The 27,872-nt window shown below is 38.2% G+C and overlaps 2 protein-coding genes across 3 annotated transcripts; one reads left to right on the forward strand and one right to left on the reverse strand.

Moving 5' to 3' along the window:
* Positions 1-6,155: 6,155 nt before the first annotated feature.
* On the reverse strand, positions 6,156-14,653 carry RTCA (RNA 3'-terminal phosphate cyclase). 2 transcript variants are annotated; one of them, XM_058842554.1, is made up of 12 exons: positions 14,519-14,653; positions 13,754-14,286; positions 13,548-13,648; positions 12,533-12,676; positions 11,624-11,747; positions 11,074-11,132; positions 10,412-10,553; positions 9,168-9,292; positions 8,970-9,028; positions 8,320-8,414; positions 7,085-7,189; positions 6,156-6,734 (listed from the first exon to the last, which is right to left on the reverse strand). In XM_058842554.1, the coding sequence occupies exons 2-12, from the start codon at positions 13,796-13,798 to the stop codon at positions 6,636-6,638; spliced, it is 1,098 nt and encodes a 365-aa protein (XP_058698537.1). In that variant the 5' UTR covers positions 13,799-14,286; positions 14,519-14,653; the 3' UTR covers positions 6,156-6,635. The 2 variants fall into 2 exon arrangements, with proteins under 2 accessions (XP_058698537.1, XP_058698538.1); XM_058842555.1 differs by having other exon boundaries at positions 13,754-14,146; positions 14,519-14,633.
* Positions 14,654-14,774: 121 nt separating this feature from the next.
* Positions 14,775-27,264, forward strand: DBT (dihydrolipoamide branched chain transacylase E2). The gene is made up of 11 exons (XM_058842553.1): positions 14,775-14,908; positions 18,958-19,081; positions 19,254-19,329; positions 20,151-20,332; positions 20,679-20,806; positions 21,540-21,783; positions 22,559-22,725; positions 23,376-23,453; positions 24,524-24,715; positions 24,877-24,948; positions 25,794-27,264. Exons 1-11 carry the CDS (start codon positions 14,858-14,860, stop codon positions 25,959-25,961), a joined length of 1,482 nt encoding a protein of 493 aa, XP_058698536.1. The 5' UTR covers positions 14,775-14,857; the 3' UTR covers positions 25,962-27,264.
* The last annotated feature ends 608 nt before the right edge of the window (positions 27,265-27,872 follow it).

Here is a 27,872-nt window from a genome sequence, read left to right on the forward strand (position 1 = left end):
GAAGGTCACCATCCTATGAGACGGAAGCAAACAAATCTATCTAATAGCACAATTTAAAAACTTTTTTTGCTGACTGACCATGCTATGTTAAAAGGAAGTTAGTTCACTATCACATCGACCTTTTCCTCTGTGAAGGTGGCTATCATTGATTCTGTTACCTTAATTTCTCACTGCAAGCACAAAGGGTTAATGTAGTATATGGCTTTTGTGCTATCTTAACCCATTCTGAATAGTCTATTTCATTGTTACTAATTAAATCTCTCTTCAGCTGTGCAGGTTTTACAACTGATTTAAAAAAAAAATAAAAGGCAAGAAAACTTAAATATATTCTCAATTTCAGAGGAGCTGAGCACACTGCAACAATTGTAAACTTCAGTGAGAATACAAAGAGCCACTTTGGAATCAAAACTTCATGCAGGTATGTATTCTCAGCTTTACCTGGCAGCAGGCTCTGTCCTATTGAAAAAGATAAACTTCTAAACCAGTTAACTGGTTTTCTCCAGAAGTCCATCGAGTCTAAAAATATTTTTCCAGTTGTAATTAATAAGGTGAAAGAAATCAGCAGGTCTGAACATTTCCATGAAATGGCTGCACAGGTCTTTCCCTCCAACAAAATCAGCAGCTTAGACAGATTTTTTTATAAGTGAAAATAAAATTTTATTTCCTAAAATGGAATTCCATTTTACAACTGAAAAAGAGATTAAAAAAACAAAAACAAAAACAGAATTAAGAGGTATTTTAAAATGTTTTTGAGAGCAGAGACTTCTATGTTTTGGAATGGAAAAAGATAAAAAAACCTGGAAGTGGTATTATTAAGAACATTTCAGCTGAGAACTCAATAGTGTGTAGCAAGATCACTGGTAGAACTGAGGAGTTTACTCTGAAGTTCAAAGCCCAGAGCTATAATGTGGGGATAAAAAGATGAAAGGTTTGAATAGATAGAAGGCCCAAGATTTGCTGGTCTTTATGAAATGTAATTAATTTTTAAGTCCTATTTTGAGTTCAGCTTAGCTTACAGTCTTTCTTTATAGTTTTACATCTGATAATTTGATTATGAAAATGAACTCTCCCACATAGCAGAGAATGCTAGCAATCCTGTTCTGATAAGAGATATTTATACAGCACCACCAAATCACTTAAACATAAGGGGGCCATGTGCTTATCCTCATTTCTGATGACGAGTCCACTGTAGCTATCTAAGACTTGTCAGCACATGCTGATATTCCCTGCTCAGTCAGGGCCAGTGCTTCCCAGTGCTGCTTCAGAGCAACAATTTTGACTTACTTGGATATTCTGTAAATTTAATTGCTATGAATTGAGACTCTTTCTTTGTGCTTGCAGCTTAGAATAGAGAGGTGCTGATAGAGGACTTAACTTTTTAACCTATCCTTGATCAGGGAGAAAAGAAAAATCTAAGGAATCTTGAGAAACAGAGCAGGGGAAGAAAGGGCTAACTTTTGTAAAAAGCAATATAATTGGTAAATTTTCATGGCTGAAAGGTATATTCAGTGAGCATAAAACATTTGCTGTCAAGTATTTCTGTGCAAGCCATTTCAGCAAAGCAGAATGCAAAATCATACTTGTCTGTGGAGAATTAGGGGTAGATGATGGTAGGATAAAAGTGATGGAAATGATGTTTAGACTAACTGCTTACTTTCCCTTCCTTTCCTTCCAAATGATATAATCTAATAATTGTTATAATTTATGTCTACAGCCCAAGTTCCATCTTCAGTTAAACAAATGTAAATTCCTATAGTCTGAGAAAACATGATCTACAAGAGCATTTCTGGGTTACAAAAGTTGGATAAACTTCAAGTCAGCTGGTGTTGTATAAACTAGAAGAGTGCAATGCATGTAAAATTCTGTTTATAGAGAGGTTTACATATGAAAAAAAAAACATTAAATCCTCTCACAAATTGTCTTTTTATATAGGAATCATTTACCTGGTAATGAAAGTCTTAAGTAGCTAGAAAAATATCCCTGGAAGGAAAGAAAAATAACATTAGATGTTTTCTGAGCTAATATTTGTTCTTTTTATAGATCTTTGAAAACTTGTACAATGTGACATAAAAGGTCTAAAGTTTAATCCTAAAAAAGTTTTATGTGAAAAAAAGATTCAGTTATTATTTGAAAGTGTGATTTTCAAGTAAGAGTTTGTTGTTCTAGCAGATGTCCTATCATTTTGGGATCCCAAATACTTTGGATTTGGAAAGCATTGCACAGAAAGCCTCCTGGGCAGAGGAGAGACAGTTGGGTGGGACAAAAATTCAAAGTCTCACAGCTTGCATTGGGAAATTCTCCATATGCGCACTTCACAAGAGCTTTTAGCTTTTAAGTGCACTTATCAGTAGGCTTCCTAAGCCTTGAACTTTGGTCTTCAAGTCAGTAGAAAATCTTGGATTAAAAGAAAAAATCTGGTTCTGCCCAAGTTTACACAGGACTGTGTTCTCACTTGTTTTACCTGTCTTTACTGACCTTTCTGCAGTCAAATATTAGAGAAGCACTTTTCAGCTCACCTATTTTACTTGATTATTAGATATTACTTCCTATTCTCTCCAATTGCCAGCAGATTTGATGTCTGTGTTTGCAGTCACTTCTTTTGAATTCAAGGTGTAGCTCTAATTCTAAAATTTCTTCATTTTTCCCATTATAAAGAACTCATGTTGGCAATTTTTTCCTATATACACCTTTGTTTAGTGTAGTGTTTTATTTAACTTCTGGTTGATTTTAGCATTGTCAGTTATAGATAATCTGTGCTGGAATATCTTAGAGAATTCTTCCACACTATATTTGGATGATCATTACCTGCCAGATAGGGATTTCAGGATCATAGGATGAGGTGGGATCACAGGTGGGCACTGGTCAAAACTGCTGCACAATGCAGGATAAGCCCTGAGCTCAAACTGGGACAGTCAGGGCTCTGGCCAGCCAGAGCATCTCTCATTTCTGTTTCTCACCCTCTGCCATGCACCATGGGCCTGACTCCATCTCCTCCCTCACCTCTGTGCAGGAGCTGGCCATTTGCTGGTAGGTGTCTGAGCCCATCCCCTCCGCAGGCTGAGCGAGTCCCCTTCCCTCCGCCCCTCCTCACAGAGCTCCAGCCCCAGACCAGCTTCACCACTGGTGCTCTCCTTGGATGGAGGGGCCCAAAATTGGATGCAGTGTTCCCAACATGGGCTAGAAAATAGTGAATGTGTCAGTGACATTTCAGTGACCAGAACAAAATGCCCGGGGGCTCAGAAGAGGAATGGTCACCTGTCAATCTGAGGGTGTGAAAGGAGAAAAGGTCTTGAGAGGAACAGAGCTCAGCCAGAACCAGAGTGCACACTTCCTGGAGAAAATTTTGTAACTGGCTGCATATAATGCCTGTATTACTTGTCTTGCAATTCCAGTCCCCACATACCTGAGTGATATACCTCTGATCACTGCATTCATCCAAACACAATTCTCTCTCATGCAAGTACACCAGAGATACACAGTTGGAGAGGATTTATCCCCTTTCCTTGCTACATAGAACTTCTGAGTCATTGCCACTACTTGTTTGAGCAGTACTAAATGTAAGCATCTTAGTTGTATCTGTACACCCACACTGAAGTTTTTATATAAGATTCAAATGTGCCTAATTAACATAAGAAAACCCTGTGAATATTTGTAGAGCAGGTGCAAGCAATTTCTCATCTCTTCCTGAACAAAAGGTTAATACAATCTCACAAGTGACTTAATCCAACCTTATAGTTAAAAATTATGTGATTGTAAATAGATAAAAATGAAAGTTAAAAAGCTCCAAGTAATGCCCTGTAAATATCAGTTAATATTCAAAAAGGACAGGATGTTTGAAAAAAGAGAAAAGTTACACCACTAACTACCAATAATTTGCACACACTGCATTAATTTTAAGAATTATTTATGCTGTAAAATTTAAGCTTAAGTACATACAGCATGTGCAATGTAGGAGTGTGATGTAACAAGGTCTGCAGCTCATATTTTGAATTGTAGATTTAAAATCAAGTGAATTGAAAGTAAATGTAAGCCTGGAGGAATTAAGTTTTATGGTGCAGAACTGCATTGAAAAGAAAAAGGTAGGAACCTGGTAGAATATCAATGATACCCGTATTCCCAAATTCATTTTGGTTTTTATCATCTCAGTTAAAATTTGTTCAATTTCTTGAACTATTACAATTACATATGTAATGAAGAGCAATTATGATACATGAAAAAAGAAGAGGAATTACGATAAACATTTCCTGGTAAGAGGTAACCGTGAGGTGACAGGATGTGAATTGAGCCCAGGTAACAAAATTCTATGTATGTGTGTGTCTGTGTGTGTGTGTGTGCAGCAGGGGGTAACAATCATTTGGGGAATTTAATCCCATTGAGGAGTAAAACCTGTTGTGGATGACTCCCATCTAAAGATTTTCTAATCCTGAGGAGAAAAAGGTTGCAAATGCTTGTCAAATGAGCTCCAGCTTTCCCCAAGGCAGGAAGCACAGCAGGGATGGCATTAGGGAACAGCCCTCACACTGACAAGGCAAGGACAGAGCAGCTCTGCAGCCTCTCCGCTGCCCACTGCTGGCCCCTGGGCCACAAGGAGCAAGGGCTGGATGTTTGACCAGGCCTGCCAGGAAACCAGCAAGGACTGCCAGTTAGCAATGACAGCTGCTCTTTGTAACACACCTGTGGAGCTCAGGGAGCAGCAGCAAGAGGTGTCAGGGTTGCTGAGCTGTCCTTTACTGCACATTTACCAAGAGGTATATTCTGGTAACCTGGGTTTGTTAATCTTTGTTAAATGTGTTGGCTGAGCATTTACATGCTTTTCTATATTTGGAAGACAAAAATTGCACTTCAGTTTTTCAATGGGATTCTTGTGTTCAACTGAATTTTGTTGTACTTAGTGATTTTTTTAAAATTTTATTTTTAAACTTTCACTGGTAACAAAGTCGGCACATTTAAAAACCAAGTCAAGTATATGAATTTTTTGAATATTGAAAACAGATAAATATTCATTCAAATGTGGTTTATAAGAGCTTGTTTCCTTAAGCACAGACAGCAACTTCTTTGGGATTTTCTTTCAAGTCTTTTTTAAAAACACATTCAGAATTCCTCAAAAAGGAAACACTGAAAATCATTAACAGACAGACGAGTAACTCAGAGAGGTGCTTATCAAAGGATGTCGAGGCTGTGTCCCAAAAATACTTCAGCAGGTGTCTATTGCCCCCTTCAGACTATTCCCAGTACTAGAGAAAAATAATTAGTTGGAAATTGAGAGCTTTCCTTTGTACTAAGGAAAAAACCCTAAGAAGAAATGTATTGTTAAGTAGATAGTTGGTGAACTTTTTTGGATATTAGCAAAGGTTTTTCTTGGTATTAGAAATGCAAAGAAATGCATTAAGTAATTATCTTAATTAGTACGGCAAACAATACCTCAAGTTACATCTTGAGCAGTTAGGTTCAGTAGTCACAACTGAGGAGAAAACGTCTTAAGAGCAATGGCTGCAGTACAGGCTGGGAAACTTGGAAATCAATTCAAGCTTACAGAGTGCATTTTTACAGTTTTGGTTACGTGATTCCAACTCTGTGATTTGGGTCTTCATATGCAAAACAAATTGCGCCCTATTTCTCCTTTCACCTTCCTTCTACTTCAGAAAAAGTTTTTGTAGCGTGATCAACACCAGCCTGGTAGAAGCTCTACTTAATCCCCAGATGGGGGATAACACCTGGATTTTATATGCCTACATAAATTATGTGTATTTACATGTCCATACATATAGTTACTGTGTCTATATGTGTGTTCAACAGCACCCTAATCTCAGATGAAATTAAGTACTCCCTTCAAAAAGAACATCACTTCAGTGAATATATAGCCTCAGTTAGTATGCTAAGTGACAAGGACAACTACAGCTAGGAAATAAAATCATATCATGGAGTTAATACTCGGTGTCTGGGCTGTAATATGATTGATTAAGCTTGCCTGACAAGGCTTTATAAAATAGATGAAAATAAAGATTTAAAATAGATGAAAAAAAGATTTAAAATATTATCTTATGCATTGATTCTTTCTGTAGGGAGAAAAAGAAACTATGCTGCTGAAAAGTTATTTTGTATCCACCTTTCCCACTCACAACCTACTGAGATAACACCACATATAAAGCCTTTTATAGGGTGATACTGCTTTATTATTTAGCAAACGGCTAAGGAAGATCAGCAATACAGATTTGATGGTGCATTTCATTCCATGTACCTCATAACATAAAGGTTTCCAGAGAACAAAACTTTCATTTGTTAAAAGGGAAAGAAATACTGAACTAAAATAGTTATTTTCTACTTGGGTAAAATTCAAAGCTTCTAACTGAAGCTCTTGCATACATACAGTATATTCTATTTGCTGTCCTGTTGCTACTCATTTTGCTGCTAATAGTAAAAAAAAAAAGGTAAAGTTTTAATTTTTCACATGACTGATTCTCATCATACCAAGGAAAAGCTTGACATCAACCTTCAAGTTAAATCACTCTGATGTGACAGAAGGCTCCTCCTCTTCAGGCAGATTATACATCCAATGAAGTGTAGTGCAATACATCACTGAGGTATGCTGAGTGCTGCTGTTGGCAGCTTACTGCCTATTTTTTTTTTTTTTAACACTATAAGTTTGGGTTTATCATCCCCATTCCTTGGCACTCAATGATGTAGGTATCATTACTGGGATCTTCCTCTTCTGATTTTGTTATAGTAAATTTGGCCTAAAAGAGGATTAGAAATACATCACTAATTAAATTATCACATAGGGCAGTTTAAATATTCAATATCCAATGTCCAATAATTGTACTGCCATGTGTTTATGTATATTACAGCTTTGACAGATTTAACTCAAAAAGCCATTTAAATTTAAATAAAGGTGATGAAAGTATCTAACCATTCTAAAAGCCTTTAACTCTAGAGTATGCTCACTTTCTACAGGAGATCTCCCAGGTAAATACTATAGCAATTGCTTTATCAATGCTTGTTCTCCACGATCAAGTTCAGCTCACACTGCCTGATGAACTGTACATTGCCAAGTTACTGGAAGAACTTCCTTCTGGAATGGACTCACCTTTGTTAGCTGCTCTGCAAAATGTATAGCTGTTTGAGTATGAAGTGTAATTGGTCCACTTTTCACTCTAGACACTCCCTTTGCTAGTGCCATAAAAATGATCAGCTGAAAGGGAGAGAAAGGTAATTATTAAATCATTCTTCAGATTCTAGTAATTTATTGATTAAAAAAAACCCAACCAAAACATGCAAAATATCTGTAGATATAAAAATATTGTCTTCCAGGTTTCATAAAAATTCATGAAGCTGAGTTTGAAGAGTGATCCAAGGCTCCAGAAGTTTGGAGATTGCTACTGTAATGCCTATTACAGACAAGCTACTTTTCCACAGTGGAGCTTGCCCCTGAATCCCTGCTACTACATTTAACTTTGCTTTCCCCCACCGTATATTCCCCTAAAATCACATCAGATTAGTAGATTACTAATGGTTACTAGTAGATTACTAATGGTAGGTACTAATGATTACTAAATACTATAGGTAATCTACTAATCCAGATTAATAGATTATCTACATGGAGAAAAATTCAGGAAGAGGTATTTTAATTCTAACACTTCCTGATCACATATTCACCAGACACCTGAAAACCTTTGATTTGACTTAAAAACATCACCATGACAAGAATACTACAAGGTGTGATTAACTCTTCACAGTTCTCATACACAGTGACTCTGGCTGTGGCTTGTTCCCATCAGTTGTACTTGCATGCTTTGAAAAAAGTAGGCTGAATCCAAGACTGAAATACTTATTATGCTACATAATATTAATGTGTGCCCAGGTGTTTACAGCTAAAAGGTAGCATCATCCTAGCTAAACCAACCCAAGATTCTTATCAGACTAAAATAAGGCAGTGAAGGGCCTTCATTTTTAAATTAAATTAGGGGAGAAAGATAATCAGGAGCATGTCCTAGATATTCTCTGATACCTTCCTTTAGCATCATTCTATATATGTAAAGAGGGAGCTATTATCACTGCACTACATGGAATGCCAAATAGAAGCAAATTCCTGCCTCCTTCTTCCATACTTATTGGGAGAAAGGGAAAATTTGAGGGTATTGGTGCAAAGCTAAAAGCATTTGTGGTTCCTAAAAACTAAAAATTTGCTAATTCTAGTGATGTTGTGACTACATAGCTCTGAGACTACTAACATCTTGTTCCTTCCCTGTTCAGATCTATACTGGTTACAAGTAGTGCATACATGTTCTTTCTACTTCCTGTAAACACATACAGTAACCTTACTTGGTCTTGCAGAGAATCATCCACAGTTCCACCATGTTTAAGATTCTGAAGCAGCATCTCAGCTGCTTCAATGCCGACCTTGTCAGCATTCTTTCCTAAGAGAGAAATCAGAAAGCTGAAAATTACTATTTAAAATTTTAAAAATACAAAAAAAAACCCCAAAAAACAACCCAAGGAATTATCAACTTTTTAAATCTTATGCTCTTGCCTCAAATGTCTGCTTAAAAAACCCTTCCCATCTTATGCTCATATATAGTCTATACATCCTAAGCAGTGGAAAGAAAGTAGCCTCATTTAGTCAGAAAAACATTAGATTCAAATAATTTATTCTTCCATTTATTTTAATCTAGATTCACTCTTGACCAAAATCTTCACATGTAAAGGAACACAAAGCCTGTGTTCCTAAAGTTCAGAAATATTTGCAGTGATTATCCATTCTGATATGAGGTAAAGTTAACAGTTCAGTAATTTTTGTAAATTTCCATTTACTATGATTTAAATCTACTAATTTTTGCTGTCCTTTATTTCTATAAACATACATTTAAAAATGAAACATTCAAAGCATCAGATCATTAAACAGATTATACTTCAGATTCCTATCTGGTTTTGGTTTATTCAGTTAAGTCCCAAAGAATTCATGGCATTCTTACCTCTCTTGCCAAGTGATGACCCAGCTAGCAAACAACCTGTTGAAGTCTCTGCAATAATACTAAGCAGAAAAACAAAAATAATTAAAATTAAGAACAAAATCACTCATATTACAGTTTATTTACCAGATATGTAATCAAGATCTAGCTAATCAACCAACAAGATTAGAGCTAACAATAGACAGCTTGGATTCAACTTACATTATTCCACTTCCAGTCCCAACAGCTTGATCATCAGGTTCTCTGACAGGCTGAATGTTAATGTAAAGATCTCTGATTTCTCTTCTGATGCATCTCACTGCTGCTGCTGACATGTCTTTTGCCAGCTAACAAGACAAGACATAAACCCAGTAATTATCTAATACAGCAATACATTTTCCTTGTAAATTCAATTATTACAGTTAATCCCTAAATAAAGGGGCTACTTTATTAACTAGAAAAACAAAGGACTGTTGTAAACCCCTACAAGAACTGAACATGATTTTTTTCTGAAAATTTTACTACAAAATTAAGGTAACATTAAATGTTGTACAAATGATAGTTATATAAATGTATATAGAAACTTCAATATCAATAGAAATTCAATAACTTTTCTTCATTCATAGAGAAAACAATTTGATTTTAGTCTTCTCGCAAAACATTAGCTTCTAAAAATGGCCCACCCCAAAAACAAGTGCAAAAATCCCACCCCACAATTATTACGTACAGAATATACTCTGTAAGAGAGAATACATAAAATAGCAATTTTACATCACAAGCAAATGGGGGCATACGAAGCTTATCCCATTCCTGTGATCTAATCATAGCTATATTCATGGATTTGGAGATTTTAAGACCAAAACCAGCAGTCCACAACTTTTCAAAAAGTAATTCAGTTTCTCCTCTTCCTTCCTCTACTAATTCCTAGCCTGTATGTGAGATGGAACCTTAAGGAGATCTCAGCACTCAGGAGAGGAAGAATAGAAAGAAGGAGATATAAAGGAGCAAATTTCTCTCCTAATTTTTGTCTAAACCTACCCTTAACTTGTTCTAATACCCTTAGCAATGGCTGAAAAACTTGTTGTAGTCTGGCCTCCACCTGTGCTCATAAATATGAACGAGGGCCCTAATTTCAGATTTAAAATAATCCACATGAATATGAAGAATACATAAATCAGATATAAGATATCCCTCAATATATGCTAAAGACTTTTGAGTAGTCCTGTGAAGGATGAGGCTACTGTTCTCATTTCCTGTTTCACCTTTACACTGCTGTGTGATGAATGAATTTTAGGTATGTCCAATATAATATTCTACAGCCTGAATAATCAAAACAATTTAATAAGGTTGCTTAGCTTGTGTAAGACTGCAAAAGACAGGAGAATAGAAGAATGTTAAGCAGATCGCATGCAATTTTATGTAGCTATATAAAGTTGGATTCTACCAGAGCCATGATAAGCACTTACTTTGATAGGCAGTGCTCCAGCAACAAATGCCCTTCCATAAATCTTTGTCACTGTGCCACGTTCTGTTAAGTTTATTGGGCTCAGCTCTTTGACTGGAGACATCTGGACTACAACTTCACCACCTCCTTGAGGGTAGTAACCCCTATTTAGAAACAGTAATTGTATGTAACTAAATACAATGATCACAAGGAAACCAAGAAAAGGGCCAGGAGGCTCTTCCTATATTTCATCATACATTTTTATGTTCCCTGCTACTGTAACGTACAAACTTTCTTGATGTGTGCCTTAGAAACTCATATAATGGAACTGGGTTCTCTAACACTAATCCTCTGTAACGCACATCTTACTAATTTCCTAACACTAACCTAACTGGCACCTTGGAAAAAGCTCAGTAATGCACTGCCTGTTCAGCATGTGCTCCCCTCAGGGGAGCCAACAGGAAACATTACACAGCAGCTGTGGACCCAGCAAGGAAAAAAGAAGACAGCAAAGAATCATATCCCATTCATCACAGGGTGACAGTACACACAGGGACAGCTAATGCAGATTAGTTCATGTATTATAAATTCATCCCTCAGTTTGATTGAGAGCCCCTTGTGTGTGCCTCTGCTCACACACGGGTTCAGTAAGGCCCAGATCTGCTGCACAGCTCCACAACTCACCTTCTTTTTATGTCACAATTAAATGTGAAGTTGAACTTTTCAACTACTGGCTTGAAAACCTGAAAAATAAACACATATAAAAACACAGAGTGAATTTATTTTGCATTAATATTTTCCCACTATTTCATGCAATCTTAAAAGAGAAAAAAAAGGTCAACCTCAACACAAAAAATTCAGTTACATTACTGAAAAAAAAAAAGATAGCCAGTCTCATCCATATAGCTTATTTGACATTCCTCATACTTCATTCTCAATGTCACCTTGTGTAAAAGGACTTTCTTATGGGAAAAAAGAAAAGTAATTCACAGCACTTCTAGATAAAGAATACATTTTAACTGAAATTTTCTGTAGTAATTAAAACCAAAGAAACTATTTGCTGTTTCAGGAAATTCCATGAAACACTGGTTGCTCTCTACATCCAGTACACTAATAGTGTTGTAGTCCCATGCCTAATTCCATAGTCACAAATAGACTTGCAGTAAGAGGAACAGCAGTTACATTGCACACATATTCAGGGAAGATGCACCAAGACAAAGGAATTTCTCCCTACCATGACTGTGTAGTCTATCTGAGGAGCCATCTCCGCATTAGTCCCACCTTTTAAATGAAGCTCTGATGGGGAAGCAGCAAACAGCACACAGGGCATTGCTACCTGCATCAGTAGACACACACTCCTAAAAGCAATTATAAGATACTCAAATGTCAGACACCCATAAACCATAGAATTCCATAGAATCACTTTATATCAAAGGCAGATGACCTTCCAGAGCACCTGGAGTTCCAGAGTTCTGCATTTTATTTTTAAATTATCTATAAACTTATTAGTCTTAAAAGATACTAATTTAAAACTTGTCGTCCTTTGCAAGCCTAAATACGAAAGTTTTCATTTCACAATAATTGTAACTTTAATGCTTCTGTCTGAAATAAAAGTTATGTATCTCCCTTAGTATACAGATGGGACCATGAAAACTGTGGGTCTAGGTAGCAGAAAAGGCTTCGGCAGCAGTAACATTTTAATACATGGATGGATTATGTTCCAAAAGACTAATATGACTGTGCTACTATGAGTGTAAGTAAAATATCAAAAATTACCTTATTGTATGATGGTTATTTCAGATCTCATGGATGTGAGATACTTATCTAATTTAATGCATTTGGTCTGGTATGTAACACAGTAAATGTAAAGAAATTACACTTAAAGTTTTAAAGACACAGGCACCTGCTTTTTGCATAACATGAACCAAGTGTTCAGCTTTTACATCAATCATACTTTTAAACTTAGCATGTACTTCATGCATCTCCTGCCTATACTACAGGTTCTTTGGTCACACAAATCTGGCTCAGGCAGCACATATCCTGGGTCATTACCAAAGCATAAATGTGTAAATGTTCTTTTCCCCCCCCCCCCCCATCAGTTGTGATAATTTTAAAGTTATCAGAAGGTGGTACAAAGACATACCCTGCTGTTTTTGTATCTGCTATGTGGGTTCCACCTTTGATCTTCCCAGGAGTGAAGGTTATTTCTGTTGAGCCAATTTCACCACCATTCAGCTTCCCATCACACAGATCTCGAATGATCTCCAATCCAGACAGATGCTGAGGTCTTAGAGTGACAATAAACAGTTAAAGACGCATACAAGTAGACTACATACTCATGTTACATTAAAAGAACCACTAAAAACCAACTAAAAAACTACCAATGCAAATTTTGGATTAGACAAGGATCAGAAATTCATTCTGGTTGCTACAGTACTTCAGACTTCACAGGAGCCAAAGGAGCAGCATTCAGGCTATACTGGGATACGCAGGATTCTAGTATCTTTCCCACTAGTATGGGTACAGGCAAATAGATGAGAGCCAGGAGCAGTCGCTTGTCCTAATGTGATAAATGCTTGGACAGAAATGCAGCGGGATAATGATGGCAATACTGGCTGAGCCAGAACCGGTTACAGTGCTACAAGAGATTTAACACGTTTGCTATATAGTTGCCTTGTGCTTGTTTCCATTTATTAAGAAATTTAAATAGGAAACACACCAACTGTTCTTAACACTGGAAATAGACTAACTGTAGCAACACTAGGATATGCACTCACTGTTCTTAACACTGTACTCTCGGTAAGCTATGTTTCGCTCAGGCATTACATGAGTGCGTTCCCTGTTTCAAACCGTGTGTTCCGCTTAGCACCCGTAGAACCATTTCCGAGGCTGCGGCCTCAGCTGCCCCGGGCCGGGGAGCCGCGCTGAGGGCACCGGCGAGGGAACCGAGGCCAGTTCATGCCCCAGCGTTCCCCCTCACTCCTTGTGAGCCAAAGACCGGGTTTTCTGGTAAAAAGGCCCTTTTAAAGCAATGGAAACACAAATGATTCAGACGAGAGCAGCCGAGGCCTTGCGCAGCTGTGCCCCGGCCCGGGAAGGCCCCCCCACACCGTAAGTGACCGGCTGGGCGCCCCGGGACCGCCCGGGGAGGGTCTCACCTGAGGCCGGGCTGGCTCCGCCCGGCGCGGATCCGGCGCACCCGCACGGGCAGCCCCAGCAGGCAGCTCAGCGCCGTGGACACCCGCAGGATCTGCCCGCCCTGCAGGGAGAAACGGCGATCATCAGGCCCTACGGCACTTCCCGCCCACCCCGCCAGCCCTTACCGCTGCCCGGGCCAGGTAAGACGCGGCCCGCTGGCTCTCACCCCCTCCATGATCCCGCCGTCTATCTCCACTCTGTCCCCGTCCATGGCTGGCGATGAGCAGTGTCTCTCGCAGAGGCCGCGCCGATGGGATCCCGGCGGGGCCCTAAACACTGCGAGTCCTCGGCGAAGCAGCCCCGGGGCCAGGAGCGCTTGGCGGCAGAGGCGCGCCCGGGATGCTGCGGTGCCGGCGCTGGGGGCGGGCGGCGGTGCCGCGCAGGCGCAGAGCGGAGGCGCCTCCCTGCCCGCCCGCCGGCGTTGGCCGGGAGGCTCCGCCGCGGGGAGGAGCAGCAGGGGTAGCTCCCTTGTGCTTGCGGTAGTGACCCGTCCCGCCGTCCCGTAGGAAGCAATACCTTCTCCCTGTCCTGAGGGCCGGAGCGGTAACAACCGCGGCACCTGCGAGGTCAGAACCGTGGGCACAGCGCCGCCGCCGGAGGGGAGCGGCCGACTGCTGCCCTCCTCGTTACAAACTAGTTTTCCTCAGAATCACAGAATGAATTAGATTGTAGAAGACCTCTGAGATTATCGAGTCCAACCTATAAACGAATACCACCATGTCAGCCAGACTATGGCACTAAGTACCACGTCCAGTTTCTTCCTTAAACGCCTCTAGCGTTGGTATCTCCACCACCTCCCTGGGCAGCCCGTTCCAATGTCTAATCACCCTTTCCGAAGAGATTCTTCCTAATGTTCAACGTAAACCTCTCCTGGAGCATCTTAAGACTATGCCCTGTCGGTCGTCACCTGGAAGAAGTGGTCGACCCCCACCTGGCTACAATCACTTTCCACGTAGACCCGCAGACACGGGCGCGTTGGTCTGGCAGGCGCGCTCGGGACTTTATTACACGTGTATCGGGAACGGCCGGGCTCTTCGCGCTGCCCTTCCCGCTACTGCGGCCCGGGGAAGCCGCACGCCCTGCACCGCCAGCCGCGGCCCTGGGCCCCACACGGGGGACACTCCCGGTCCGTACCGTGGGCGTGCGTGGGCCCGAGCGCCGCCCGCGCTGCCCGGCCCGAGCGCCGCCCGCTCCTGGTTGGCTGTGGCGGCGCGGCCTCCGCCGGTTGGCTGAGCCGGGGGTGTGTGCGGGGCCGCTCTGCCCGGGCAAGATGGCGGCCGTGACCGCGCTGAGGAGCAGCTGCCGAGCCGCGGGGCGCCTGGTAAGGGCAGCGGGAGCCCCGCTGGCGGCGGCGCTCCCGGCCAGCCGGGGTGGGAGGAATAACGCGCGGCATCCCCGAGCCCTTGTCCTCGGTTCCTGCCGTCCGGCGGGCACACAGCGAGCACCGCGCCTCTGCGAACACGACGCGCTCGCGGACCTGCCGCCTCGGCAGTGGCCGGGGGCGGGCGGCGCCTCAGCTCCCTGCCCGCCGTGCAGGTGACCGAGCCCCCGGCCGTGCCCGGGACCGCCCGCCCGCGCTGCACAGGGACCCCCAGAACTAGCACCCTCCGCCCCGCGCAGCCCCCGGAGTGCCCTGCCCTTGCCCGTGCTCCCTGTGAGAGAAACGTGTGCCTTTCTGTAATAAACCAGTGACACGTCCTCTTCTGCTATTTCTAAGTCATCCCATTATTGCTTTGCCTGTACGTTGCTGTGCCATCAACGCTTCTCCGCCCACGCATCACCTCCCTTAGCACACCGCATCTGCACGGGGACCGTGTGGCTACACGTACACAAAACAGAAACGGATTTCTTTGGATTCCAGGAGCCTTGATGCTTGAAAAGTAGTTGAGAGATACCTTACCATAAGAAGTGAATCTACTTGGTTGCCTTTCTGGAATACTTAAAATTTCGTGAACATGGACCCAGTCTATGCTTTCTTCTGTCTTCTTGTATTATAGTCTTCTTGCTGTTGTGAAGTGCGTTGGTTTATTATTGTATCACTCATACATTGTGGGATGTCAGAGAAGAAATAACTTTTGAATTTTAGGAAACAAAATTAAGGATCAGTTCCAGTTTCTAGTATTTTTTTTCTCTTAATAATTCATATTATAAAGTATAAGGATGAGGAATTTATAAATGATACTTTTGTAATCCAGTTTTCAGCTAGTAACTTTTTTAATAATTTTGCTAAATAAGAGCATTGAAAATAGCACTTTCTTTTCAGTTGTATTTCTAACCATCTACTCTTAATGCAGAGGGAGAGTCTGGTAAGATGAAAACACTCATCTATGTGCATGCTAAACTATAGAATTGGCTGGTTTATAGTGTGTATTTCCTGCAAGCACGTTTTGAATCTGAGCCAGGGGGCTTTTGTATTAAGTGGTAGGGAAATTGTAGTTACCTGGATACTGGGACATGTGCTGGGTATTTAGATGAGGGATGACATTAGATTAAAACATGTTACCAGGGATGTTGCTTTAGTATATCAGTAACTATATCCTTGGAAATCCAGAATATGTATGCAAAACACATCCAGTGTGAGGAAATGTTTATTAAAATGACTCCATGGAACAGAAGTCAAGAGAGTTCAGCAGGGCAGTATCCTTTAATGCACAATCATTGCATGTGAGCATGAACTGCTCAATTTGACTTGGAAATTTAGCGTTAATCCATCAGGTAATCAGTTCTCTGGAAGCTGCTTAAAAATATTTTGGTCTGAGGCCAGCATACATTTTCAGGATCAGTGGTAGTTTAGAAAGCTGGAGTTGCCTTTTTTTTTTAGGAAACAACCAAAGTTAAACCAGAGGGCCAAGGCAGTTCTCCCCGAGTGCACTCAGCTCCCCTCCTGGCTCGGGTCAGAGCACGGCTCTGTCAGCCAGGCTGGTGTGGCCTCAGTCCCAGCGAGGCACTTGAGTGGGCCCTCGGTTCCTTTTTGCCAGAGTCACACTGCACATCAGAGACTTGCACAGGAAAGATGTTACCTTGATGTGACATTATTGCCTTTAAGTTGCTGTTTAGTGTAATAGTAGCCACATTAACAAACTCATTACTAGCAATTATGTTTGGAGTTTACTGATTGATTTTTCCAGACATCAAAATATGTAGATGGGTATGCTATGGATATTAGAGCTAATTTTGTCTTTTAGGTGCCATTTTTATTTCCTTGTTTGGCATAACACCAGTATTATGGTGATTAAATGCTGAATTTGTAAGCACAGTCTTTTTGTTTAATGGATTTAATTTTTTTCCTTGCTAGTAAGGAACACTGCTCTGTGAAGAGATTGTGTCCTGCATTATTACTTTAACATACTAGCACAGCAACCTTTTAGTAGAGAATGTGCAAAATGGAAAACCAGAAAGATTTCCTTTTTAAAAATTCAGTGGTTTTGAATTATTCCTACAGATATAATATGAAACAGCATGGTTACTCTTCAATAACAACATCAGTCTCTTTTTTTGGCAGTGACATTACTAATTCACTACCTGCATTGGTAACCAAAGGTTAAAAACACATGGAAATCATTGTGAAACTTCACATTTAGAAATAGTTCAGTGTGCTCCTTGTGCTCCTTGTGATCATCTTCACAGGTAAATACTGAATGTTTTTCATTTAGGAACGTGTAAAGAGAAAAGAGGGCTTTTGCCAGTTTGTGACAAAAAGGTCTACTTGAACATTTTTTTCAGTAACATTTTAATGTAAACATGTTACCTTCATCTGGGAAGAAACCCAGAATTAAAGTAGGAGAAAATAGGATTGTGAAGATGTACATTAGTTTTGTAATTTAATGAGAACTTTAAATGTATTCCTAAAATACAATTTTTCATAGCTGGAAATTGCCATGTTATCTGATTGCTGAATATGGAAAGTTATTTGGAGGACAAATGAAAATATTTTCTATTTGCTTGTTATAGGAATTAGGAAAATGCTCATTCTAGATCAGTAGGTACCATTTTAGTGGCAGGCAACTGAAAGGTAACTCGAATGATGTAACTTTGCTGTGTCCATTTTGATAGATTGTATTGTATAAAAGGTTTCTTCCTTAAAGAAAGGGGATATTAAATATAACTCGCAGTGCTAGGATAAACAATACAGAAAATTAGTGCATTGTCAGTTCAGAATTGTGTGGCCCTGAATAATGTACCTTTTAAAAAGTGGACTGTGATAGCAAATAGTTGAACAGCATGGGGTGTGGGGAGGGAAACAAGAAGTTTCATATGTTCTGTAATTACTGAAAGGATTTTTTAAACAAGAAGTTAAAATGAACTTTCCCATGCAGGTGTGCTGTTTTCTGGCTCCTCTAAGAAGATAATTTCTAAATTTTACAGTTTTGAGCTACTTGAGGTACATTGTAGCACCTGAATTTTTTTCATATCTCTAAATTTGTTAGAGATAGTATCTACAAAGAAACTGTTATTTTTATAAATTTTACAGCACTCTTAAGACAACATAACACAAGAATTAAATTTATTATTAAATTAAATTAATTTTACTGAATAAGAATGTGTCTGAACTAACTTGTGTTGAGATTAATAAAATACCTGTTTATGTCAATGCAAGCACTATCAGCTTTGCTTTTGATCACAATCATGACTGATTACAAGAAGCTTTAAAGCTTTAAAGCATAAAGAATCTTTCAGAAAATTCTGCAGACACTTTTGATTTCTGGATAAATGAAATTGTAACCATTAAAGAAAACCATCTCATGGCCAGTTCTTACAAAATATCATTGAAGCTGATTTGAGATGATGCTTACTTGAAGACAATTGCCTCCTATATAGGAAAAAAATGAAAGGGCAACTCTCTGGGCCCTCTGGTGTGAATTTCCTTTCTGATTAGTACTTCTGATCAGTACTTCTGATCAACCTCTGATGGGAATAAGAACTGATGAAGACAAATATGCTGGTTTTCCCTGCAGTCTAGGGAAGACTTCTAGCATTCATCCTGGATAGGAATACTTCAGATGTCTGATGTAGTTGATAGTATGTGTGCTTTTTGTGTGCCTGTCCTGATTAAGCTAATTCCTGAGAGAAACAATAGCAATGAATCACTCACCAAATCCTGTCATGATTTTTGTTAATTGGTTATGTCACTGTGGCTTTGATCTCCCTGTGTGTTGTGCTAGTGAAAGAAATTAAAGAGCTAGCAAAGCTTTTGCTAATGTAAAGGTTATTTTATATTCAAGAATGTATTCAGTGTAACTGTGTTTCCATAAGAACTTCTCTTATATAGACTAGAATGAAACTATTTTAGTATGAGTGTTACATCAGGAGTATTAAATGAGCACTATATCCTCAGTCCATTGTATTAACCCTTGAGACTTTTCTCCCCAGGTTTGCATTCATCGCGTTAGATCGTGCAGCAGCATTCGCTTTATAAAATCAAAATATGTGTGCGTGTTTGACAAATCTGCCCTCAAGTTTAGCCATCAACAGCGATTATTCAGAACATCTGCTGGTAATCTTTTTCATAATAAAATAATTTCTTTTATTTTACTATTTTATGAATATTATGTTAGAGGTTTGCATATGGCTGGTGTGTAGACTATTTCTGATGCATTCAGATTTTTCTGTCTGGTAGCTTGTATTTCATATTAAACATGCTGTATTTTCTTATTCTCTGTTTCAAGTTTCATGTGGCCAAATTGTCCAGTTTAAGCTTTCTGACATTGGAGAAGGAATTACAGAGGTGACTGTAAAAGAATGGTAAGCTCTGCTTTCCTGGAAATACACTAAGAAATCAGCAGGTAGTTTAGCTGCTTTAACTGTATGATCAATGAATTATCTGAGAATATTTTTTGGGTTACTAGGGAAGTTTTCCAGGTTTCATTTTGCACATTTTAAAACCTTGTACATACTGAGATTTACATTTTGTTTGTTTTCAGTCTGATAGATTTGTGAGTGAAAAAAAGTGGAAGGAATGGGATGCACCTGTGTTTAGGCTTTTCCTTCAGTGATTAATGTTTTTTGAGTTCAGGAGGCCTGTCTTTTGTTATGTTTACTTAGTCTGAGCTTTAGAAACAAATGACTAGTCTAGAGAATCCACATAATTTTATCCTATACCCTTTCTCTATTGCTTTTAGTAAAATATTTGAACTTTTAAATTGTTTGTAAAAAGCCAGTGATGAATGGATTAAACAAAATCAAAGTGTACAGTGAAGGAAGGCAGTGTTGAAAGGCCTTGTTCTTTGTACAAATACCTTTGTACAAATATGCTTTGTATATTGACAAGTTGAAACTAAGAACTAACAGATTAAGCTGGGGTCATTCTTATTCTTAGATGCTTTATAATCTGAGAGGAAAACTCTGCTTTAATAAAGTAAATGTAATAAGTGTGTAATGATATTCATAAAAATTTTGTCTTTTCACCTAACAGAGTTCTGTGGCAGGCAGAAAGGCATGTAGCAAACATATCCAGTATGTAGAATTTGTCTTCTCATCTGGAATGCACTTCCATGTCATGGGGTGTATACTACTGAACTTACCAAAGGAACACAGAGAACGGGTTTTTCTGTCTTTCCTCCCAGGTACATAAAGGAAGGTGACAGTGTGTCTCAGTTTGACAGCATCTGTGAGGTACAGAGCGATAAAGCCTCTGTTACTATCACCAGTCGTTACGATGGAGTCATCAGAAAACTCCATTACAGCATAGATGATATTGCTTTTGTTGGAAAACCACTAGTGGACATTGAAATCGATGCTTCAAAAGGTATTGTAAGCCATTTTTTTCTCATGCATATTTTGTTTGTTGTCATAAAAAAATCAGTGACTGAGAAGCTTACTTTTTCCTCCCAAAAATCTTCAGAGCTTTTTTTTCCCTTTATAAAGTCAAGAAATTTGAGTAGAGAAAGTTGTGATATTTATTAGAATTTAAAATCTCCTTGACATTTCCTCTTGAATATTCAGCTTAAGCAGCAGCCTTTAGCCAGCTGTGTTCCCATCCACATTAGCTCAAAGTAAATCATAAAAACTTCAGCTGTCACAGAATGGTTGAGGTTGGAATTTAACAAATGCTTATAATGTAGTAAAGTTAAGTATTTTCTTTTTGTTTGCAGGTGTTGCCCCGGAAGAAGATGTTGTTGAAACACCTCCTATGTCTCATGAAGAGCACACTCACCAAGAGATAAAAGGTCACAAAACATTAGCAACCCCTGCAGTTCGTCGCCTGGCCATGGAGAACAATGTAGGTTTGCTGAATAAGGTCCAGTTTACCCAGCTTTTATATGGCAGTTTAACAGACTAGAAAAACACTTGTTTTAAAATACATTTTAAATGTGTGAAACTGTTGTAAAAATGAAGAGGATTGTGCTTTCTGATGATTATGGTGGATAGAAAAAGAATGACTGGGCTTAAAACACAGCTAGGAGGCTTTAGGCTGATGACTGAGAAAACCTTTATAAAATTCTTATAAAAATAAGAAACTGTCAGAGGAGATTCCTGAGAATCTCAATAGAGAAAGTGGGAGAGAAAAATAAAAATAAAAAAGCCCACCTTGTTTTGCTGTTTGGATTTGTATTAGAGTAGATGATATACTAGGTGATGTTTTTCATGCCTTTCTAATGCCTCTTTTCCTTTATATGAATATCCCATTGGTTTTGAAAGCTCATGGTGCATTTTTAGGAGAGAATTAAATGAAAAATACCTTTTCTCAAACTAATATTTCACTATTGATCCTGTGAGGTAATTAGGAGGTTAATAGTATTCATAGTTCCTCCTTGAAATATGCAGTCAAATACCTAGCGGGACTTTTGGATGATTTGAACAGTGCTGAATACCTAATAAATTATAGAAAGGAAAAGAAAACTGCAGATACGTTGGGTCAGAAATAGGAATAATTTTTAACCATAGCTCTCAATATAAGATACTTTCATGTTGCAGTAAAACCAAAGTGTCACAGCTTGTTATGTACTTTTCAGATCAAATTGAGTGAAGTTGTTGGAACAGGGAAGGATAACAGAATTCTTAAAGAAGATATACTCAATTACTTGGCCAAACAAACAGGAGCTATTTTGCCTCCATCACCGAAGGCTGAAATTGTCCCACCTGTGAGGAAAGCAGAGGCTGTGCCAGCTGTTTCAAAGGACAAAACACGTAAAATCCCTGTACCTGTTTCCAGACCCATTGCATTTTCAGGAAAAGATAAAACTGAACCTGTAACAGGTAAATCATGAAATATAAAGTCTTGAGACCATGGTCACAGTAGACTACCAGTAACTGTTGCTCTGTGAACAGCTGATTCCTTTTGATGGGAGTGTGTTTCATGTTATTCTTATGCAAGGGAGTATTTAGGAAAACATTATCTGTAAGAAACATCTCTGCTGAAATTATTTTATGAAATATTTGTTCATGTTTTGGTTGGATGGAGTTGGGCTGCAAATTGCACTTGCTCATTTTTCAAGTGTATGTTGAAACAGGTCGGAAATCTAAACACGGATTTGTCATGGTAGGAATCATTATGCAATTAGTGGCAAAGTGCACTGAATTTAAGGGTTTATCATGCCTAATAATAGAATACTGAACTATTATGTGAGTAGCATTCACACTTGTTCTGGAGAACAGTGCCATAAAAGACACTAAGGTAACAAAAAATCACATTAAAAGGGGAAGATTAAAGTTTTTTGCTTGCCTTTCAAGCAGTGTTTTTCTTGAAAGGCTGGAAAGCATAATGCAGATTTTCATATTTTGATCTCAAATTCATACATATATAGGAGAGAGATGTAGTAGTATAATCTGAAGTATTAAAGACATCAAAATTGAGTTCCATGAGCTGAATAACACAGTAAGTGTTCTTTACCCTGTTCTTCTTTGGTTATGGTTTGGCTTTGGTTTGATTTTTTAGAATTGTGTAATTTGGTTAGTGGAAACAGATGAAATTTCACCACAGCTTCACAGAAGCTCATTTTGTTGGTTTAAGAATACAATGAATATTTTCCAGGTTTTCAGAAGGCCATGGTAAAGACTATGAGTGCAGCCCTGAAGATTCCCCACTTTGGTTATTCTGATGAGATTGATTTGACTCATCTTGTTCAGCTGCGAGAAGAGTTGAAACCTCTAGCTGAAATCCGTGGAGTTAAGCTTTCCTTTATGCCTTTCTTCATAAAGGTAAGGCATGCAGCAGGGCTCTATATGGCGTACTTACACAGGTTTTGCCAAAATGTGTTCAGTGATTATTGTAAGTTTGGAGCACCTCTCTGTCATCTGAATTATGGCAGATCATAGGAAAGCTTTCAACTATTTTTTGGTTTATTGAGCCACTTACCAATTTACAGTTGGAATTGCAGCTAGAGTTATGTAATATCATTGAAATCTTCTGTAATAGTAATGGGAAAGGTGCCTCTAGCATCATTCAATATGGAGGTAAGCATCACCAGGTATTTGAATCACACAAAACAAGTTTTTGAAATTGTCAGTATTTTTTGAACTCCTTTGAAATGAACCATTATGAAATGCATCATTGTTGTTGTTGATGTTAATATTATAATCTTTGTATTGCTAATGAATTCCTTAGGTCACTCACTGTTGTCCCTTTGATTGTTCAGAAGAGCAGGCAGTTGCACTCATGTACAGTGAATATACAGCTTAATCTGAAACTTTGGGTAATGCTATTGCACTCCAGTAAAACAGTGCTTCCTAAACACTCATTACATATTGTTATTAATCTAAATTTTCTCCTACCATTACTTCTTTTCTATGCATCTCTCTGCTTATAAAATATAAAAATCTATTTTGTTTTCTTTTGTTATATTTAACAGGCAGCCTCTCTGGGATTGCTGCAGTATCCCATTCTTAATGCTTCTTTGGATGAGAACTGTCAAAATGTCACATATAAGGTTTGTAAACTATGGATAAACGTTGAAAGCAGAAAGTGTAAAGTAATGTCTAACAGGGGCTTTTCAGAATGTCTGAGCTAATTGTAACAACCAAGAATTATGGTGTTGTGCAGGAAAATAATTTGTGTGTTCAGATTCTGAGACCTAGATTTGGTTTATTGTTGGTCTTATTTCAGTAGTTTGTTAGATAAGAGTCACTTTTTTATTCAGACTTGCCTCAAAAATGCACATTAATATATTAATTTCCTATTTTTCATCTGAATATGGGCCAAGCTTTTAAAATGAGTACATTTCAAACCTAATACAACAATTTCTAAGTAATGGCACGGTGGTTCAACTGTTCCAATACTCAAACCTTATATATTAAAGTTTATTCTTGATAAAGGTTATATAATTTTTATAAAAGCTGTTGGATTGATACTTCTGAGAAACAAGTATCTATTTTCTTACCTGGTGTGTACTTCCTCCTTCCAGTACAAACTTTTTTTGTGCTGTTTTATAAATATCTCTCAGAATCCTTATATTCCTTCCAAAAAATGAAAAACAGGTGATCTCAGTGATGTGGTTGGTAGCTAAGTTCATCTCTGATAGAAATGGAACATGGAGTCTCCCTTTGTTGCAGAGAAACTGTATAGCTCACGATTGAAAAGTTTGTGGTGTTTTTGGATGACTATGCACAAACCAAATTTCTTTTTTTTTCTTTTTTTCTTCTTTTTTTTTTTTTTTTTTTTAATTGTAGTGCTCTCTTTAAAATCTGCAATTTATATTTTGTTACACATATGGTCATCCTAAAGTGCAATGTTTTCAGTGTGAAGTTGATTCCAGGACTTTGTATTCTCTGAAGGTGAAATTTTCAACGTCAATTTACAGTTCGCAGATGTGAGGCTAATTTAAAGAAAAATGACATCCTTTTCTCCCCTCAAAGTTGTATGCAGGAGTTGCTTACTAAATACAGCACTTTCCAGGTTAAAAAGATAAATAAGGAAAATGTGACTGAAGTGGCTTTTTATGTAAAATACATTTTATGTTGCCAGCTTATATTAATGTCTGGTTAATGACACTTGTTGCAGGCTTCACACAACATTGGAGTTGCAATGGACACAGAGCAAGGTTTAATTGTCCCTAACGTGAAAAATGTTCAAGTCTGCAGTGTGTTTGACATTGCTGTGGAATTAAATCGCCTCCAGTCCTTGGGCTCTGCAGGCCAGCTGGGAACAAGTGACCTCACTGGGGGAACATTCACCCTTTCAAATATTGGCACAGTAAGTACAGGGAAAATGGGAGCTGCTTCTGAAATCTGCTTCTGAAATGCAAACTTTACTGAAATTTAATATGTGAAGAACAAAATCTGTAGCAATTAATTTAAGAGGCAATCTGTTTAAAATAAGCTGTTAAATAATATCCCCACCTTTTTCTTTTCTAGATTGGTGGCACTTATGCCAAACCAGTTATACTACCTCCTGAAGTAGCTATTGGAGCACTTGGAAAGATACAGGTATATTAACTTTACCTCAAGTGATGAGAGTGTTAGCTAAGGTCATCTGTAATACAAATTGAACATGGAGTCTGCCTTTGTTGTAGAGAAGATGCATAGCTCATGACTGAAAAGGCTGTGATGTTTTTAGATGACTATGCACACATCAAATCTTTAATTAGACGTCTCTTACACCAAAAGTTCATATTTATTTTCCAGAATCCTGTTCTATTTCACTAACATCCATGTTTAGCCTAATAAGAAACAATGTAAATACAATTTTACAAGTTTTGCAACATGGCAATAGCAATTTTACTATCAGCAGGGAGGAAACTTGAGAAGTATTCTGAAAATGAAGTTTAATTTCATGAGCCGGGTAGCTGAATCTATATAGAATTTTGAATGTGAAGGCAGTTTTATATTTTCTGAATCTCAAGCTTTAATTCTTTAATAGAGATATTTGAGCTCAATGCTGAAAATGAAATTAGTATTAACTGAAATTCTATGTTCTTCCTCTGAGCATTTCTTTTCAGAGATGCTTTAAGGAAACTGCCACTTTGAGAACTAAAAGTGCAATAAACTATTCAGGAAGAAACTTTTGAGTCAGGAAAGGCTTTTACTACTTCAGTATTTCCATGATGGTGGAAGCAGTCTATGACTGTTTATTATGCAGGCTTGCAATATATTCTAATCCACAGCACAAACAGTAATGGAAAGGTCTTGGTTTCTAGCATGGTGCTACTGCTGTCTGTCTAATTCAGCAAAATGTTTTAATTTAGATCAACAAATTTGCAAGAAAAAAAAAAAGCAGATTTTCTAATGAAAGTATTTAATAATTCTGGTTTTGCCCTTCCTCTGATTTTTAGGTTCTTCCTCGGTTTAATGGCAAAGGTGAAGTATTTAAAGCACAAATAATGAATGTGAGTTGGTCAGCTGATCATCGCATCATTGATGGAGCTACAATGGCCCGGTTTTCTAACTTGTGGAAATCTTACTTGGAGAACCCTGCTTCAATGCTGCTGGACCTTAAATAAAGGAAACCATGGCTAGAATATGCCTTTAAACTCTGTGGATTAAACTGAATAGTTATAAAAGCTGTCTCTGCTAACATGTGCCCTTTGCTACGTGCATTATATAATAATGTTATGTGGTTGAAAGTTCTCAACAGCTGAGATCAGTCTCAATTAGTTGTTACTTCTTTCATTTAGTATTGCTGTAATTTCCTCTACAGCAGACTGTCAAACTGAATAGGTCACAGCTTCTGAATGTGGTGGTGGAATGTCTTTACTTTGCCTTTTACAATAAGAATGATTGTCAGGCTGGTGTGACTGAGTCCCACTGCTCTAGACCTGCAGTATTTATAATCTGAAGGAAAATTTTGGAGGGGAATACTCACAGTTCTTCCATTTTGGACACATAAATTTATTTTAACAAAGAATATCTGAATTCCTTAAAGGGATTGTGCAAAAATCATATACAAATAAAATGCCTTTAATGCTTCTGCTCTAAGATGTCCAGAGAGCTTTTTGTTGTTTAACTGAGTAAACCTCTTAAGTCTTTTGCTAGTCCACTTTTTCTTGCACAAGTACTCTTTATCAAATTATAAACAAAGAGGCCATATTTATTCAAATGCTTACTGACAACATTGATTGATAACTATCAAGGCCTTAATACTCTCTAGAATATCCTGTATTTTTAAAGGCTGAAAGTAGTTTCAGCCCTTAGTGCTTTCCAGTTATTTTTGATTCTTATAGAAAGCATCTGCCTGTTAAAACCAAATGAGAAAGAAGGAGAAAAAATGAAAAAGAAGGGTCTTGTTTTATTACTCTACCATTAGGTAAGCCTGACAGTAAGCTGATCATGATCTAAAACCTTGCCTTCTGTTGTTGATATTCAGATACTAGAATCTGATAGATTAATCAGATTCAACAAAGAATGAATATTTTAAAATACTGTGAGATAAAGACTTCTTAAACTCAGATACATGGCACATAATGAATCAGTTCACGTTAATGTCTTTAGAACAGGAAACTTATGTGGCTTTAAGGTAAACTAAACAGATCATGAGAATTGCACTGCTGATTTAATGGGAGATATGAAGAAAACTGTTGTATATGAATACCTTCTAAACACATAAGTTTCACATAGACATGAGAAAAGACATTTACATAGCCTTAAAAATGAATTTGTAACGCACAAAATGGACATTTTCTCCTTTTTTTAGATATATCAAAAGCAGGAGCATTCTTCAAAGTTGTAGACCAAAGTTGTCTATTGCATTTAGCCATGAAGATGTGAGACAGGCTACCAGAGGTAGAATCCCTGCTATCCATAATGCTGAGACTGAGTAAGAGGAAAGCTGGTAATGTACGAAGGGGAGTGTGGCGCATCCCTGTAAGGTGCTATTAATATTTCTATTGTGGTATAAGGGTCTTTTATATAAAGGTAATTTCTTGCAAAGTTTGAATAATATATCATGCTTATCACCTATTTCATTTTTATCAGATTTATTTATTCCTAATAAAAAATATAAAGCCACAAAGTATGGTTTTTATTTGTGAATTTTATGCAGGCAATCCTGTACAGGTGACTGAAACTCTTTCTTCATGCCTTAAAGAACATACTGTACTCAAGGCTACCAAAAGAACACAGCCTAGTGTCTACTTTCCTACAAGTATATTGTTGGTAAGGGCTCAGTCTAAAGGCTAAGGATATTTTTTGATTTAATGACCACTGAGAAAATAAATTGAGGAAATAGAAATGTATGAAAGAAAGTAATAAAATTACTTTGAATTACTTAAGACATAATAGGAGAAGATTAAGACAAAAGGAGAAGATAGAAAGCTAAGTGTCTACTTAGTGTCTTTTAAAGTAGGTATTGGTATTCATGTATTTAGTTGTTTGTGGACTGGAGAGGGTTGGGGTTTTTTTGTTATAGAGTTCTG

This window comes from Poecile atricapillus, chromosome 7 (assembly GCF_030490865.1).
Source record: "Poecile atricapillus isolate bPoeAtr1 chromosome 7, bPoeAtr1.hap1, whole genome shotgun sequence".
NCBI classification, from domain to species: Eukaryota; Metazoa; Chordata; class Aves; order Passeriformes; family Paridae; genus Poecile; species Poecile atricapillus.